Source organism: Echeneis naucrates, chromosome 22 (assembly GCF_900963305.1).
Source record: "Echeneis naucrates chromosome 22, fEcheNa1.1, whole genome shotgun sequence".
Classification (NCBI taxonomy): Eukaryota; Metazoa; Chordata; class Actinopteri; order Carangiformes; family Echeneidae; genus Echeneis; species Echeneis naucrates.
Window position 1 is genome coordinate 17,590,073 of NC_042532.1, and position 18,233 is coordinate 17,608,305.

Below are 18,233 nucleotides of genomic sequence, written 5' to 3' on the forward strand. Positions count from 1 at the left end.
TGTGAAGCCAGGCGGAAAACTGCCCTTTCTGGCATTAGCTGCATGGGTCCTTCTGTACCCTGCACAGAATTCACCCCTGCACCATCCATCTGCAGCTCAGCGTAATCTTCAACCTCCTGCCTCAGATCTGACACTGGTATTGTTACCTCCTGCTGCCGCTGCTCACTGCTCTGGAGTCAGTGACCAGCTATTAAAGATGAAGATTAGAAGGACTGGGGTCACGATTACACAAAGATGTTGAAGGCTATTTCTCTACACTTAATCTCTCTGACTAACACTACAAGCAAACGAGGTCACCACCCTGATACTTAGTTAATGCCTTCATGATATGTAAAGATGCCTTTGCTGAGATGTGGAAACACCACGGCAGTGTTCAGAGGAGGAGAATCCTATTGCTGTGTGCTGTAGGTCTGTTAACATCTGCTGTAAGTCATGATTGCAACTTGAAATAAGCAGCTTCATAATACACAGAGGATTTCTTTTCAGGGCTACCTTGATTAAAGTAAAAATAAATATAAATGTGAATGGTTTCACATCTACTACTTCACTTCAACACTATATTCAGCGCATCGAGAAGTAACTGAGGGTTGTTGATGTAGATTAGCTATTTGCTGCCACCTACTGGCGTAGAGACTGCTAGTTAGTCAGGCATCATGTCTGTTCTTTATTTCATTTGCTTGCTGCTGGTCCTTTTGGTTACCATGATGTTTCACAAGGTGTTTATTTTTCACAGAAAGAAAGAAAATGGATCATATCAATCGCCTTAATATTTCTACACTGCCTCCCAGTTTACCTCAAAACGGATTTCAAGGTTTAAATTTGTTACCTTTAAAAGACTGTCCCCCGACCAAATCCACCAATTTGAACACAATAAAAGATCCCAGTAACATGTTTATCAGACTTTGACTTCTCATAATATGTAATATTGTGAGAAATGTTTAATGTATATTTAGTCTACAAGGAAACTCCACAGGGTTTGTTTTGTTGTTGTTATTTTTATTGTCTGTATTCATTTACTGCCTTCTCCAACATTTTTTTGGGAAACACCTCCATATTAATAAAGGGGCGTTACTGCAACATATTACAAGCCCAACATTGGCCAGACACATCACTTTAACCCTCCTTCAGACATAAACATGTAGGCACACTCTCACACATTAAGAGGTGGTGGTTTATTTGAACATGTGAGTCAGCCAGTCCCTGTGGGCCTTAGCTGGAGAGAATACAGCAGCCCCACCCAGCAGCACATGTGCGGTTGCAGCTCCCCCAACCTCCACTCAACCAAACTCCCTATGATTTATGCAGGCCAGACACCCCTCCCCTTCTCTTCAGGATGTCCTTGTCCTCCACTCAGTGAACTGAGCTAAGTTTCAAAACGAAGCCCTTCACTTAGTGTGGAAGAGCTGAAGAGCAGACTGTGTTGGGTAGCTACTGTTGGCAGCCAGATCCCTGTTTGTGGTGAGTGTATTTTTGTGTTTGCAGTGGAATGTGCTCCTTTGGTTAGCTGGTAGCTTTCTAAAACTTCATTGGGGAAAGTTTCAATGTATATTGCTTTGTTACAAAATTCGACTCCATGTATCCATCTTAAGCTTACCCTGTGGGCTTGATTGCTATTGTAGTCGGTTAATAAAGACTTTCCTTTAGCAGAAAGGTTTGAACAAGTGAGTGCTTGTTTTCACGTGATCTTTTGTGACATCAGACAATACTTTGTTGAAGACATCTATCGTATGTGATAGTCGAGTGACAGTCCTTTAAATGAAGTGATTTGGTTGCTTGACGGATGAATGACAAAACGTTTTTAAGAGCATGTATTTCATATTGCTTACTAGTTTTAAACTTGAGTGACATCCTTCTGACATTAATGGGAGGATAAATACAGCACACATGTATATACGTGCATTTTCTTTTCATGGATTTGGTTTGACCAAGCTGTCTTTGGCAAAGGTCCTGCTCAGCTGCATCAGTCTGGATGTGGTCTTCTGTAGAATACTGGTTCTGACAAAAGTGTAGCTCACTTAAAAGTTTATTCTCTAAGGGCATATATTGTCAGAGAAGCTGTCAATCATGGAAAATTAAACTCCTTATTCCTGTCTGAATCTGATACTCTTAGTATTGACATCTGAAGCTGAAGATACCTAATCCTACTTTGTTTCAGAGCACAATAAAGCCAAACAAATTATTTGCCAAAACTTTGTGCCCCAGGTCAGGTTGTCTCAAAAGGTGAGACAAGGCAGATGAACTGTAAAAACTCTCATGAAGCACTTTGGGCCCTCAGGGCACGTGGATCTTTTGTCTGCCTATGAGATGCTTAGCGCCTGAGAAATGTGACACCACACTCTCCTCTTCAAGCCTCTGTGGTTGATGTCTCATTCTGCAGCTTTGGCTCAGAGACCATTAATTTAGAGACAGCACAGTGGAATATTTTCCCAAAACTACCATTCTGTAAAAAGTCTTGGCGTAAGAATGGGACTCGTATTGTTTATTAGATTTCACATTTAGGGCAATTTGTTTTTCATATGCCAAAGAGTGTTTACACTCATATGTAACAGAGATGTATACATGCACCGTGTCTGATAAGGACTTAAGGCAATACAATATCATGTGGTTGTGCCACAATAGGCTGTTTATGTGGATCAGCGACGTGAGAGTTGCAGCAGCCAGGCACAACGCAGTGCCTCTCAGTCAGCTTCAGCCTTGTTTCTTGACTGTATGAAAAGCAGCCAGATTTTTAGGCCTTTTTCAACCCGGGGGCATGTCATTTACCAAATGAATGGTTCTCTTTGCTGGACAGTTGAGCCAGTCACAGTCTATCATGCCATGAGACAAGTGAGCCCACAGTATTAGTTTTCACTGCAGCGGACTGTGTTCAGCAGGACACATTTGCATTCCTTCAGGGTATGGCATGACTGAAACATAATAATGATAATCATAATAATGTATGAAATGGTTTATGGAAATAATGGATAGCTATTACTTAAAATCAGACACAGATTATGCTCATCTCTCCAGTATTACCTCGTGACAAGGCATAATCAGGAACCGTCCCCCTCCATCCAGGTTGTATTGCCAACAATGTCATTTTATATTTCTTCTGTCATGTTGTCTTTGTCTCTTTGTATAAGTCAGAATGTTGAGTCTGCAGTAACTGTACGATTGGGAAAATCAACACACATACTCAAAATGTAAAAGTCATAAAGTAAAAACACAGCAATTTGTGATTTGATAGTTTCATGGTATTTTACAGAATTTTTAAATCACAGCCTATCACAGCATTACTTTATTATTGAAACTAGGTCAGTTAAACAGTTTCAAATTGGTGATATAAATATTTTACAACTGCCTTTCATAGAGCCTGGAACTTATGATGGAGATTTCAATCAGGGATAATTATGTGTTTTTCTAAAATGCAACATAATTTTGGGTAAGCTACCTGTTTACAGTACTATAGAAAAACATTTATCTTAGTGACAATATTGTGACAGTACACACTACCTGCTCAGATGGACAGCAAGGTCTTTACTCTGGTTCAAAATGCCTCTTTCGTTTAGAACCAGGGTCATTCCCCTGACAAGGTGACAAAAATTTTCTGAAATTAAGTATCTCTCTTTCACCTTCCTTCATAGCAAAAGCTCATAACTCCAGCTTGCACAATTGTAGGAAACTAAAAGGATAGAGGAGTCAAGACTAAAACTCATCTGACTGAGTGATTCTTCTGCTTGTGATTTACGGTAGACTGAACTGTTGCCTCTTGAGCAAGCTCCTGTTTATTCAAGGAGAGCTGAGTGAGAGTTGCAGCTGCGTCACACGGTGCTTCCTCTGCCCAGGGGGTCATGTCTGAGTAGGACTGAGGGGGTGGAAGGGGTCAGTGGGCAGGAAGGTAACAAAGTGGTGAAGACACTAGACAGGCAATATCACAGCTGGATGTCTCTGATGCTTGTACAGTCCTGGTGCTTTATCTCGGTGTTTCCTGGCTGTTTGTGCTGCTGCTCACCAAACTAAAGCTTAAAACAATGGCTTATCAGGACAGAGGTTGGTATTCACAGTACTTGCCTGCTGTTTGGCAACTTGTTCAACATCCGTGGGGTGTTGTTTCCCTCTTGCAGTTTGTGCTCATATCTGTCTGAGTTTGAGGGCTTCTTATCTTTTGCAGGATGGCTCAGTGGGGAACCTTGATGACCTGGCGCAGGAATACTCGCAGTATTACGGCACCTCCCTCAGTGACGTGTGTGAAAGAATGGAAGAGCTGCGGAAACGCAAAGTAGTAAATGATGCAGAGATGGTAAACAGTCTTATCAGTCTTTTTTTTTCTTTTCTTTTCTTTTCCTGGAATCAAAAAAATTCTTTATCTCAGCATTAAACAATAGATCGTTCTATCTGTTGTCATCTTGCCACAGCTTGTTTTCAAGGACTGGTAATTTTTTTTTTTGTCTTGGATTAGAGGGTTCATTTCATTCTTACATCTGTCACATCATTCAGAGTGACTTTACAGCCCACAGAAAGTTAGTTATCTTATAGGTTATAGGGAAACTAGCCTGGCTCTAGTAGGAGGTAACATAATCCTCCTGCCAAAAAAGTCTAAAACTCATAAATTATGTAATAACTTGTTTGTTTAGCCTTTATTTCCAGTCTTTATACTAAACCTAAGATAACCAGATGAACACATTTATGAACATAAATAAAAACTGGATTAATTTTCTCATCTACTTAAGTATTCTTCACTTTGTTATTATGTCATAAATAAAGACAAAAAATACAAAAAAGCTTTTCTTCAGTATTTGCCTCACACCTGTGAGTCTTTCACAGGCATATTAGCCATTTAAACATGGCTACATGACTGGAATTGGTCCATAATGTGGGCCAGTTAGCTGAACATCATTTCTATTTCTGTGTCATGATGACACTATAATTTACTCCTCCATTCACCCTGCCTGTGTGTTTCAGGGAAAGGTTGACTCAGTGGCCACATCAGTGCAGCTCCGTTCTCAGATCCAGGTGAGTATCCAGCTCTCAGTGTGTCAGACCTCAAGAGACAGCAACTTCCCCTTCTCTTCGTCACACAGGCTGATAAGAGTCTGCGGAATTACGTTGTCATGTCATCCTGAGCAAAACTGAAGCAGAGGACTAATACATATCATTTCACCAACTGATGCTGCTGACCCTGAGACTTGCATTTTAAGTCCAACAAATTACAGATAAACAAGTGCCTGTTTTGTTAACAACTAACTTCTGTCTGCGTAAGCTATCATTTCTGCTATATGATTTTTCTGTTTCCTTTCAAGGAAAGTAATATAACATAGCATAGCATTCACATTATTTTTATCTTCTCCAGGAATCTCTTGGACTCAGCAGTGCCATGTCCACTCCAGAGACAGAAAGAAGGTAAATCAAAAATTCCAAATTTTTAAAAGTTTTGGACAAACTGGGGGGAAGCATTTTCAAGATTTATATACCCTACATAGTAGTAGAAGTATATGCTGTAATGCTTGCTGTTATTTTTGGTCCTTAGATGGTCCAGGTTATATTAAGTACTATCTCTTTACAGAATAAACATTAATTATTTATTTAAGCCCTTTACTTTTTGAAGCTGAACTATGATATTTACTCTGAGGACACGTGTGTTTCCTCTGCTTCCTTATGCCCCTCAGTCACATCTCCGAAGAATTTCTGTCTGAGCTCTAAACTTCCTTCCTTCCCGCTATTGTCTCTTTTAAAGGATTTTGAAGATTAGTCATATTTTGTCATTGGAAAGCTGATTAAGATGAAAGAAATTGGTTGATGACTAATGATAAAGCAACATATTGATTTCATTAAGCTTGATGAAATTGAGCAATATATATATATATATATATATATATATATATATATATATTTAAATTTTTATTGTTAACAGGCCTTTCCTTAAAACCTGAACAAGAAAAATCTCCTCTCTCTGTATTTAAACAAAAGTTACTGGAAACATACACTCCCCCCTAGTGGGACCAGTGGTAAATGCTGGAGGATACCAAGGCTATCAGTAACAACACTATGAGTTTTACTGAGTTTTACTTGGCTTTTCATTTTTGAGTGTTGGTTGGTTTTCAGTGATATCTTTTAAATTAAAAGTCTTCCTAATTCTCTTCTGTTTCTCTTTGTCCTCATTTTATAGCCCTTTTTTCCCTTAGGACGAAAATTTGTTATCGATTTTAATTCCAAAATATTTCAAATATTCACCACCCCCACATCTGTGGAGCTTGGAAAAAACAGTGGTGATGTCTTACTCAGTAACAATCCAAAGTTTGAATATCACAGATTTGTTCTGGTCGTTCAGTGCAGTTTATTATGGCAAGATGATTAATAAGCAACTCTGGTTTAACAGAATATTCAGGATAAGGTGAAATTAGTTTCATGCAATCAGTTTCATTGCCAGTGTTTATGGTATCTTAGGTATCTCTGGTAAAAGAGAAACCTCCAACTTGACTGGAGACGATATAACCTGCACCATCAACAAGCGTGAGCTTCTAGAGAGGTGGAAAGAGACACAGTTATACACAACAAGCAGTCCAGAGAGATGAAGAGAGGCTGATGGACAGACAGACAGACAGAAAGAGAGAAAGAGGGAGGGTGAAAGTGTGCAGGGAATGCGGAGGCCACGTTAGCGGTGCTGTTGCTGCAAAACCCCAACTGGAGATGAAAAGGCTCTATTGTTCCTGCAATGGCTGAAGAGCACTGACACTCTGTCCACAGCCAAGAGCTGCCACTCTTTTCCATAGTTTGACTACTTTGATTTGCTTTTGCTATGATGCTACTGTGATGAGGGACAGTGTGCTTTTGTAATTTTTATTTTGTATTTATTTATTTATTTATTTATTTGTGTGGCAGAGGATAGTCATGTAGAGGGATAAGGTGGCATACCAGGAAAAATGAAGAAAATAACATTGGAAAACAGGTATTATTCCCTTCAGGGATTCGAGTCTCGATTTCAACCATTCAAGTCAGCCAAATATTTTGTTTGATTTTTAGGTTTCCTGTGCACAAATCAAGCTCTAATGATGGCTCATCAGGAGGTAGGTTGTATTGATCTGATTATGTTGTGCACTTCATTATAAGTAGTCTGACTGATGTGATGTTTATTAATTTCTTAACCCACTGCTGAACCTTTTTGCATTAGTGTTGCAGTGTCTATTTGAGAGTGTTTTCAAACCCAGCATATATTTTCTCTGACACATCTATGACAATGTAGCGATAATCTTTTTAAAAATTTCCTTTTGTACTGGTTTGTTTTGATAACACTGTCATTTAGGAATTAACATAAAACATAATGCTTACCTGCTCTAAATTTCATTGTTGAAATATGTGGCAAAGATGTTTCGAAGCTTTATTATTTCTCTCCAATGAAGTAAACTGATTTTATGATTGTTTTACTGTGTAGGAAAGTTTGATGGAAAAAGGAAGAGCAAGTCTTTTTGGCAGAGTTTCCGAAAGTCACAGAAAGGGGTTACACGTCAGCTTTCAAAAGGTATGATGTGTTTAAATTCTGGTGTGCTACCAGGTTTTTGTTGTTTGATATTCAGGATTTCGTTCTCATTTTTACCGTATAGGTGATGATGTTGGGTTTGTGGCGAGTGAAATTACCATGAGTGATGAAGAACGCATCCAGCTAATGATGATGGTGAAGGAAAATATGATCTCAATAGAAGAAGCCTTGGCACGGGTATGAAGTCACAGATCCCACAATCTTCACTATACGTGTTGTTGCTATCACATTGAAGTTAAATCTGCTGTGCCTTTTCTGCTCTGTCAAGACTTAAAGAAAATGTCTGACCCAAAAACATCAGCCCTTAAACAGATAAAGTATTCTTGCTCTGCAGTATCTGCTAACAGGATCCTTTTTTTGTTTGCTTGTTTGTTTTTGTTTTTTGCAGCTAAAGGAATTTGAGATACAAAACAGACATATCTGCAGGTCTGATCCAGCAGAGTGCACCGATCCCTCCAGTCCCACCACAAATGAGTCATTCAGCTGTGACGTAAGTCTCTTAAGCTCCTAGTTTGGGGGACCTTAGCTGCTTTTTAGTACTGGATCACAACTTCAGGCAGTGTGCCGTGCATGAGGAGCTCTGATCTACCAGTGCCAAGCCTACCAAGCTGTTGACAGCGCTTCTCTCTCTCCCTCTGTGGCTGTCCCAGCGATGAACCTGGGCCCCTCTAAAGCCCTGCAGCTCAGGGCACTCTCCCAACTGCAGGGTGCTGGGCGGACTTCTATTCATTGCTGTCAAAGCGCTAACCCCCTATTGTGCTGTAGTGTGCGGGTGGATTCAGCACAGGGCCCTGTTATGCAGGTCACAGCTCTTTTATGCACGGAGTGGGGTGATTAGGGGCTCAGGTTCAGGGCACATTTTTCAGATTTGTCTGGATGGCCTGACTATTTCTTTCTCTGCTCTGTGTGTTTTCCTCACACTTTCTCTTTCTCTGTGATAGTTGTTACCCCCTCCCTTGTTGTGTCTGTTCAGAAGCCATACTTTACAATAAGTTGTTGTTTACTTATGACAGATGTTCAAAACTCAAAATTTGATCCAGATCTTCAAATACAGCAGGTGCACCGCATTTTCACTCACTATCATTTCAGTTGATGGTTAAGATGGTTACCAAGCTGCAAGCATTTATTTTTCTCACAAAACGAAAGTCTGCTAAGAATGATTGTGTGGCCTGGCTGTCATCAATGTGGTTTCCTACCACAGTTTTAAATTAGGCTTCAAGTACTTTCCACAGCTAGCTAAGCAGGTACCTGCTTTCCTGTTTGCTGCTCTCCATTTATAGTAACTGGCTTTAAATTAAAAAGGTTTGTACAATCATTAAAGGATACCTTGAAATTTGTATGCTAAATAAAATTCTTCCTTGTGTCTGTCCTGTCAGCCCTGTGACCTGTCAGACAATGACCAAGAAGAATCCGTTACATTCAGGAGGCTCCATAAACTGGTCAACTCAACCCGGAAGGTGAAAAAGAAGCTGATCAGAATTGATGACTCCAAGAGGCCTGGAGCAGACGGTACTAAAACCATCCTCAGATATGATCTGATAACGCCACCTGGATGTATCAGCCTTTACCCTAGTTTTAAGTAATTCTAGAGAAATTGGATGGAATGTTTTCATTTTTTTGTGTGATGGTACTTGATAAAAATTGGGAGAGACATTTGAGGTTTTATACCAGGTAGTTCCATGGACATTTTACACACCAACAGATGTTTACAGTAAGCACATGCTGTGTAATTTGAAGAAACGGTTCACCTGAGACAACATGATGCTGAATGTGATGCAGGGTGCAGAGAAAATATCAGTAATTTCACTCGATGTAATTGCAATTGATGTATTGCAAAAACGGTATTTACCATGTGGTTTCACTACTTGTAAAGCCTGTGTGAGTATATATTTTAAAGGATATGTTGTTGCTTTGATGCTATTGCTTTTTTCTGATATTTTTCCTGCCATCATTTGTCCTGTGACTAACGCAGAGAGCTTAACTGTGGATGGTCTTCCCTGCGGAGATGCCAGCTCCTCCCTTTATGCTGGTGTGCTGAAAAAGGCAGTAGCTTGCCCCGTGGACAACCTGGCCTCGGCTCTGCAGGAGCAGCTCGTATATGACAGGGACTCTGACAGCCTGACCACGTCCCCCTCCTCCAGCAGTCTGGATACCTGCAGCAGCCAGAAAATCTTCCAGGCCTTCAGCAAGACTAGCGAGAGCCCTATTCACCAGGAGATAACAGTAACACCGGAGGTGGGGGAGGCAGGTGAAGGAAGTGGCTCCACTTTTTCAGAAGCAGAGAGGTGCAAAGAGGTGGAGCCTAAAATTGCTCGTTCAGTGACTGATGGAGAGCTCCGCCACCGTGTTCTCAGCCCATTGAGCCACCACGGGGTGAGTACTGAGAAGCATAATGCTCCTATTCTGTACACAGTGAATACATCTTCTGACCTCCAGTGTTCCTTCAACCCCACAAAGAGTCAGCAAAACTGACTCATTAATTTACTGTTAAGTTAAAGTTACTCATTCTTAACCATCTTTGATGCTTCCTTGTTGAGCTACTTTTCTGTTCACTAAAACCCGATTTTATGCCGGTCTGTTGTCTTCACAGAGAGCTTGTAGCTTTGGAGGATTTGATTTGACCAATCGTTCTGCGCACACACTCATCTCTGAAAATGATAACACTGTACGGGACTTTTTTTGCATATTGCATTTCCATTGATTTAATCAAAATTAGTCATTGAGATGATTAGCTGTTCACCAATTTGTTCTCCTTTTTCTTGTGTATTTGATTTAGATTGGAGATGGAGGTGCAAGAGATGCCCTTAAGTCTCCACCAACCTCTCGTATATCCCTGGGCAAAAAAGTCAAGTCTGTGAGGGAAACAATGAGAAAACACATGTCAAAGAGATACCACTCTTCTCTGTCTGAACAGGTATTTCAATTGTGCAAATAGTGATTTAATGAAGATTGTGACGTTTAGGTAATAATGTTTTGCTTCTCTGTATTTTAGTCAAGCCCAGACCGCATATCCTGCTGCCCTCACTCGCCTCAGATAGACTCAGACTCTTTAGAGAAACCCAAACTGAAGCCAGGAGGGTCTGTAGAAAGCCTTAGGAGTTCCCTCAGCGGGCAAAGTTCCATGAGTAAGTCTCTGTGTTTACTTTGTGTGCATGCATGTGCATGCCAGATTTGCTTACACTTGAGTCCTCATTCTCTTGTGTTTGTTTTAACTTGGCCTTGGAACTCCAGATGTATAGTGTTTATCAGAAAATGTTTCAAAGACAATAAATCGCTTTACGCAGTCTAAACTTTCTGTGTGAAACTGTGGAACATCTGGCACTTCTGTCAGATTAAAAGAGATCAAAAATGTTCTCAAATACCAACAGACCCGTTGAGACGCGTGGCCTTGAAGCGGCTCATTGTTCTTTTGTGGTTTGTGTAGGTGGTCAGACAGTGGGCACCACTGACTCCTCCAACAGCAACAGAGAAAGTGTGAAGTCTGAAGACGGGGAAGAGGATGAGCTGCCTTACCGTGGACCCTTCTGTGGACGTGCTCTCGTTCATACTGACTTCACTCCCAGTCCCTATGACACTGACTCACTCAAACTGAAGGTTTGACGACTGTAATAATCCAGAATATCAATACTGAGTGCTGAGCTAATTTCTTCTCAGAAACTCAAGTCTGACTGCTCTTGTTTTCCAGAGTGGAGATGTCATTGATATTATCAGTAAGCCACCAATGGGCACATGGATGGGGATGCTCAACGGTAAAGTCGGCACCTTCAAGTTCATTTATGTGGATGTCCTGAACGAGGAGGAGGTGAAGCCCAAAAAGACACGCAGGAGGAGAAGGGCCCGGCAACCTAAACCCACCTCTGTGGAGGAGCTGCTTGATCGTATCAACCTCAAAGTAACCAAATGCTTTTTTTTCTTTGCTTTTCTTTTCCTTGGACAGAAACCAAGCTCAGTGTTTCCCACTGCTTTTAATTTTCATGCCAAATAAAGATAACTATCAGCCAGGTCAATGAAATCCTTCGATTTAACCAAGCAAGAAAAGGAACGAGTGATTTTTGTAAAATGTTGAAATATTTCTCAAGATTTGACAACATTTAGGAGAACAAGAAGGAGAATTTCTTAGTTGTATCTAGATGGTTCTTATTTCTCATGCACAGTTCAAATGAATCCCTCTCACATTTTCCTGATCATTCTCTCCACAGGAACATCTTCCCACCTTCCTTTTCAATGGCTACGAGGATCTGGACACGTTCAAGTTGCTAGAGGAGGAGGACCTGGATGAACTGAACATTAGAGATCCTCAGCACAGAGCTGTGCTGCTCACCGCTGTGGAGCTGCTGCAAGAGTATGATGGTGGGTCAGGTAATCATCACCACCGAGACACTCAGATATACTGTCAAATCACATTTGCTAAATGCAATATTATATAATATATTGTAGCATTTATTTGGCTTCACATTTTGTAAATCCTCTCTATTATTAGGAGTCAGGCCTGTGATGTGTTGTATGCAGCTTTTGTTTCTCTGTTCCTTCCCTCATATTGCTTTGGAAACTGAAATTCTGTGTCTGGGCTCTTGAGATCATATGATGTGACGGACTGCCCCCTGCTGGGGGGGTTGTGACTTGCAGGAAGCAGCGACCCAGAGCGCAGCAGCCAGTCTGGAGGCTCACAGGAGAAGCTGCTCCTGGACAGACGAGGCCTCATGGGGGATTCCCCACGAGACTCAGGCTGCTACGAGAGTAATGAGAACCTGGAGAACGGTAATGACAGTCTGACACGCCTGTGAACACTGTTCTCCTCCTCTGCTCACTTCTGCCTCATCCCTCACTAGAAAGTTTCGTACGGTCTTCAGTCTGTCGTGATGCTTCAGCATTCCAAGTCAACAAACTCAGTTTCCATGCTGTTCTGGAAAAACTCTGCTCTGTCGTCATTTTACTTCTGATGTTGTTTTTTCTCCAAGCATCTTCTTCTCTGAGTCATACTTTCTTCTGTTTCTGCATCACTGAATCAATCTGTTTTACGGTCACTTTTTTATCTGTTCAGTGGTTTTGAGAACTGACATCACTTACCTTTCTTCACAAGCATTAAAATGGAGAAGAGATGGCACAAGGCTTTCTGTTTTAATTGGACTAAAAAGTTCACTTACATCATTTTAAATTCATCAGTGACCTTTAAAGACATTTTTCACACCCTTGAAGAATCTATACGTGGAGCAGCTTGTGGGTCTTCTCACAGACAGATCTGCTGTTGTGAGCTGTGTGGTGGTTTTGCGTTTGCTGAAATTGGTGACTGTTGAACCGATGTGTGATGAGAGTGTTAAAACCGACTCTAGATATAAATAGTAAAAAATAACTTCTTCTTCTCGGTAATTGCGGTACATATTTACTGTGGATGCTTGCTTTATCCATAATTATATAATTCTTACTGTTCTGTACTGTTTGCTTCAGTCTGAAATTGTAAAAATGCAAAGAGTTGTTCTCACTGTAAATGAGGGCTTTTGTGAATGTCTAAAGGTCATGTGGTAAGAGGTCTGATCAGCCACACTTGTATAGTATATTTCTCTCAAGAGTTTGTTGTTTGTGTGTATATTTTTTTAGTCCAGTAAAATATAATGTTGCACAGTATTTTATTATGTGCCTAAAAACTGCAGGAAATGCAGAACAATTAAAATATTTACAAAATAGTATAATTATACTTGTTGAAATATGGCATTTTGTATAAATGTAAATGCACTAAAATGCAGACTAAAGACAACCTTTTTAATGGTTTAACACAGCAAAAGGACAAAGTTAAACTCATTCTGACTGAAATGTAGCAGGTTCAGGGTCTTAAGCGTTTTCTGCTGTGTGCTTCTGTCATGGTTGAGCGTGAGGAATAAATGGCTCCATGCTTTACCAGACTTGACTGCTTCCTTCTTTTCTTTCATTCATCGTTCATTTACATGGACATCTCGACATTTCTCTCAGCCATCTTTTCACATCAGCTGCTCTTTTCCAACACTGACTGCTCTGCTGTTGTTGTGTTCAAGTCAAACATAAATCGCAGCTAACTGGCATCTACATGATCTGCACACATTGCACTTGTTTATTTCAGGAAGGCACAAAAAGAGTTCCACGTCCATCAGTAGGTCCTCCTCTGGTTTTGAATCAAGCCACCTCTCGTCCCCTGAGAACCCTGCAAACCCCGCCCTGACTTCCACCAGTCCTTGTAAGGCTCTCCTCCACAGCGGACCAGGATGTCAGCCCTGTTTCTTACTATCACTGAGACGGCCTAAGAATAGCTCAAGTCTAAGTTCACCAAAAGGTCATCTTCAGAGTGGAGCCATTGCTCGGAGCTTAAGCTGCATGGAACTTAGAAGAAACTCAGCCAGGGACCTGCTGAGGCGCTGCTCATCTCTGTCAGGCCTCAACAAAGAGCAGAAGGCAAAACTCACACATCCTATAGACTGGAACCTGACCCCGAGCACAGACAAAACAGTAAATCCTCCAAATCACTTCAAGTTCGTCTTTCCATCCTCCCAATTTCCATTCACAGTAAACAGTGTTGTGTGTAGCACTTTGAATTCCGACACAAGAAATGCATTTGATCCAAAACGAAGAGAAACAACAACACACCCCAAGCTGCTGCGACAAGTTTCAGCTCAGAGATCCATTCATCCTGTAGACACACCTTCCCTGCCACGCTCACACCGGGAGCCTTCACTCAATGAAGCAGCTCACATGTACAACTACACAAACCACATCTCTTCAGATGATAAGATGAATTATTCAATTTCAGCCAGTACTGAAAGCCGTTGGCTGAAAATGAAAAGACAGCAGAAGGCTTGTGTCACCTCAGTGAACCTGGATTCCCTGACGGAAGAAAGACTCCAGTCTCAGCGTGCTGATGAAAAAAGAGCCACTTCCTGAAAAGGACAGGCATCAAAAGTTATGTATTTTTACTTGTTTCTTACTGCTGTTGTACATTACCCCTGTCTGTAGTTAATTTTTTTTCTTTCAAGGCGTATGGCTTTTTTTTTTTTTTTTTTTTTTTTTTTTTTTTATAACCACCACTTTCTGAAATGTAACCGTGGTTCATCAAAGACTTGTTTTTGATGACAGGATGTTTATATCCTGACTGATCTGTTTAGTCACTGTTCTCCGTTCAGTTCAGTCTAGTGGGACAGATGAGTAGAAGCAGGCGATCAGGACTCAGCTATCCGTAACACCTGAGCTTTTCTTATTGTGACAAGTTAAAATGTCTGCTGTGAAAACATTCACAAGAAAGCAAGCTGCAACAGTAGAAAAAAGGAATTTTTTGTTTTTTGTTTTCCCAGAAAAAATTATTGGAACTAATGACCATTATTAAGAAACAATATTATTTTTACCCACAATCAGCGATTTTTGTGGCACACAGGTAAAATTTCCACATTCTGGAAACCCCATTTAATATCAGCTGGACAGTGTGTTCCAACAAGCAGAAGTTTTCTTGATGTAAATGATAAAAATTCTAACAGGACTGTAAATTTGCATCAATAGCTTTTAATTTCACTTTGAATGAAGCTCATCTTTCTGACAGTAGATCTCTGCACTCAATGAGAACTGATACTGTTATCACATTGAAAAATTAAGAAAAAAAAAGAAGATTACAGCCATCACGATTGTTTGTTAAAGATTAAATATTTTCCCATAAATAATTTAATTGCACAGAAAATATAAAAGTTCTAGCAAATTTAACCCGTTTAGTGAGTTTTAATTAGTTGACTTCTTGTTTTACGTTCTCACTGCAATTGTGTTGTTATTTAAAGATTTTCAGTGATACTGACACTTACAGAAAAACAATCAGCTTTTAGAGGCAGAATCTGTTCACAGTTTAGCGTGTAGATGTGTTTCATGGAGGCACTGTCTGACCAGCCCCAGTGCATCCAGGGCGGTGCCCCAGGCCAGAGTGACTCCCCAACCCCCGTGGCCGTAGTTATGGACCACAGGCACTCGGTGGCCCTGCAGCTGCACCAGCTCCCTCTCCACCCGTGGGTTCCTCCTGCTGGGCCTCAGACCGACCCACTGGCTGAGAACCTTGGCTCTGCTGAGAGACGGCACCAGCCTGCTGCAGCGCTCCAGGATGCTCTTTGTGTCTCCTTCGTCCACCTGGAGTCGCCAGTCTCCCTCCTGCCTCGTGCCGCCCACGGTGACGCCGTGTATTCCGGGGTAGATGTAGGTCATTCCATCTCCAGCTCTGATGAAGTGCTGCAGCCAGGGGGCCTCCAGCTTCAGGACCTGGCCTCGGACCGGGTATACCTGACTGTCGTCAACCAACGTTTTGGAGCCCAAACCAGAGCAGTTGACAATAATATCATAGCTGCTGCTTAATTCCTCAAGACTGCTGACCTTCCTTTGTTGCACTTGGCCTCCAGCTTTCCTGAATCTTTTGACAAGATGTATGAGAAGACATATCGTCATGTGTAACCAAACGTTTTGAGAATTTAACATTTAAAAATGTTCCACCAACAACATGCATCATGTTCAAAATGTGAGCATAAACAGTTTGGCATGACAGTTAAAGAATGAAGAGGAGACGAACCTCTTCTCGAGCCAGGGCAGGTAGGTCGGACATTCACACTTTATGGTGGTGAACGCATGGCCAAACTTGTGATCTGGGAACTGATTCAGCTCACGGTCGGACATGAATCGAAAGCCAATAACCAACTCTGACCAGAAGGGCTTCTTCTCTGCTGGGACCTCTTTGAAGATTTGCCAGCTGGAAGTAAATCAAAAGAAAAAGTGATATATTTTAATAGATGTGCTTTTTTTTTTTTTTTTTGGCTCTTTTATGGCACTGTGAAACAATTGTTACCCGGAGCTCAGCATTACTCCGGCTTCTGGAGAGTGTTGAGATTGAGCAATGGCCAACAAGTGATCAAAGCTGTCCCTGAACCAGCGTCTCTGTCTCTCCAAGGGAATATCTGACGGAGGAAACCAGTGAAACCAGTCATTTCTAATGTCAAACTAATGTGTGCTGTGTTGTACTTTTAAATTTGAATGATATCTATTAAAGGTCTAATCAACCCGTTAAAACAGCTAATTGTTTTGGGTGTTTTTTGTGTTTTGAGATAGAGAAATATTTTTCCTTACCAGGAAACTTTGCTGCAAACAGGAGCCCAGCTGCTCCATCACTGGTGGTGTCCGGGCTGAACTTCTCAGCCACCAGAGTCACAGAGCACGAAGGAAGAGCCTCAGCAATGCAAACAGCAGTGGAGAATCCGACCACACCACCTCCAACCACCACGACCTCGATGCTTTTCATTGTTCACTGAGGACAAAACGATGTCAAATGCAGTAAGACAACATTTATTATAGCTTCCTCTTTGAAAGTTAATTCACAACTAGAAGTCTTAACTCACACCTCACACCTCACACCAGCATAGGCCAACCCTTAGTTCAAAGACTGCCTTTGAACTAATGAGTTATATAACAGACTCTGTGAACTGGGTCGGCCCCACTAAAAGCCTGCTGCTCCAGTTTTCACCTATTAAAGAATGGGAATATACTGAGAATAACAATGTGTACGTGAGTCACAGCGCTTTAGACCAGATCCTTCAAGTACAATCCCATAAAACACAATGAACTTTAAAATTAAACTTTATTCCCTGACTGCTTCAAAACCAAATACATTTATACTTGAAAGTTCTTAAGCTATTTGTACAATTAACTTGAAGTACTTTTACTGTGTAGTTTTTGAGTAATCCATTTAAAGACTCCAAAGAGCAAACACCTAAATTTACTGTAAGAGAAGCAATTACAATTTTCTCCAAGTGGACGAATGATCAGTGTTGAAATGTTCTGAATCATTTCTTGCTGTTGAACAATCCTCTCCAAAATCTGAAGGTTATTTTCGTGTATATTTGTTGTTGTTGTTGTTGTTGGAGGTGCAGCCTGTCTCCAAACATGAGTGAGTGAAAAAATACAGCCGGCTGCCATATTTGCTTTTTCCAAAATGCCCCTGAGGGACAGAGCTCTTGTTTTAAAATCGTTTTTTTTTTTACGCTCTTTATTTCTAAAGCGAAATGCATTTAATGAAAAAGTCCTTCACCAACCTGTAAACCTGCTCCGAGCACTGACAGTAAATGTCTCCGTTTGTGTGTTCGGTCCTCAGAGGACACAGCAGGTCAACACACTCCGTCCGGCAGTGTCTTCATGCCGACATGCATCCAACATTCACGGTGATCTGATTAATTCCACTGTTACTCATTTCACCTGAAGGAACATCCGATCATGGTGAAGTTTCATTTACTGTGCAAAACAATCGCTACCTCTGGATTTCAAAATAAAACAGTTATTTCCATTATTTCGTTTAACATAAGATGAAGTCCAGCAGTATATTCAAGAAATGGTCTTTATCCCAAATTAAAGTTAAAGGGGGAATTTATGTCAAGGAACTTTGACTCATCGAACAACAAAAAAACAAACAAACAAACAAAAAAAAAACAAAAACAAAAAAGTACACTCAATCAAAATGTTCCATAGTGAAAAAAATATCGAAATCAAAATCTTCACTTTGCTTTATTCCTGAAGGTATTTGCTAGTCAGATCCAACTTTACCAATAACTTTTTCCAAAAGTTTATTAATTATTAATAATTAATTATTCATAATTTAGTCCAACATGTTACCAAAACTGTTCGGACGCTCGCGCAGCCCCAAAATCGGTTATTCGAACATTCAAACCGATTTTTAAACATCGAACAT

The 18,233-nt window shown here is 40.8% G+C and overlaps 2 protein-coding genes across 6 annotated transcripts in view; one reads left to right on the plus strand and one right to left on the minus strand.

The window, feature by feature from the left end:
- The window catches only part of sash1b (SAM and SH3 domain containing 1b), a 35,942-nt gene extending 21,464 nt beyond the window's left edge, over window positions 1–14,478 (plus strand). Inside the window, exons 1-18 of one of the 5 annotated variants that reach the window (XM_029493138.1) lie at window positions 1,375–1,458; window positions 4,151–4,279; window positions 4,942–4,992; window positions 5,330–5,379; window positions 7,000–7,043; window positions 7,409–7,495; window positions 7,578–7,690; window positions 7,902–8,003; window positions 8,890–9,022; window positions 9,486–9,886; window positions 10,104–10,178; window positions 10,290–10,427; window positions 10,506–10,638; window positions 10,938–11,107; window positions 11,199–11,405; window positions 11,713–11,872; window positions 12,140–12,271; window positions 13,605–14,478. In XM_029493138.1, the coding sequence (XP_029348998.1) occupies window positions 4,235–4,279; window positions 4,942–4,992; window positions 5,330–5,379; window positions 7,000–7,043; window positions 7,409–7,495; window positions 7,578–7,690; window positions 7,902–8,003; window positions 8,890–9,022; window positions 9,486–9,886; window positions 10,104–10,178; window positions 10,290–10,427; window positions 10,506–10,638; window positions 10,938–11,107; window positions 11,199–11,405; window positions 11,713–11,872; window positions 12,140–12,271; window positions 13,605–14,419 (2,856 nt within the window). In that variant the 5' untranslated portion in view covers window positions 1,375–1,458; window positions 4,151–4,234 and the 3' untranslated portion in view covers window positions 14,420–14,478. Of the gene's footprint in view, window positions 1–1,374; window positions 1,459–4,150; window positions 4,280–4,941; window positions 4,993–5,329; window positions 5,380–6,856; window positions 6,926–6,999; window positions 7,044–7,408; window positions 7,496–7,577; window positions 7,691–7,901; window positions 8,004–8,889; window positions 9,023–9,485; window positions 9,887–10,103; window positions 10,179–10,289; window positions 10,428–10,505; window positions 10,639–10,937; window positions 11,108–11,198; window positions 11,406–11,712; window positions 11,873–12,139; window positions 13,389–13,604 lie in introns of those variants that run through there. The other 4 variants (XM_029493136.1, XM_029493137.1, XM_029493140.1 and 1 more) reach the window with 4 other exon arrangements.
- A 531-nt stretch (window positions 14,479–15,009) lies between these two features.
- ddo (D-aspartate oxidase) lies at window positions 15,010–17,738 on the minus strand. The gene is made up of 5 exons (XM_029493179.1): window positions 17,584–17,738; window positions 16,622–16,799; window positions 16,344–16,452; window positions 16,071–16,247; window positions 15,010–15,914 (listed from the first exon to the last, which is right to left on the minus strand). The coding sequence occupies exons 2-5, from the start codon at window positions 16,791–16,793 to the stop codon at window positions 15,356–15,358; spliced, it is 1,017 nt and encodes a 338-aa protein (XP_029349039.1). The 5' UTR covers window positions 16,794–16,799; window positions 17,584–17,738; the 3' UTR covers window positions 15,010–15,355.
- Window positions 17,739–18,233: the final 495 nt, after the last annotated feature.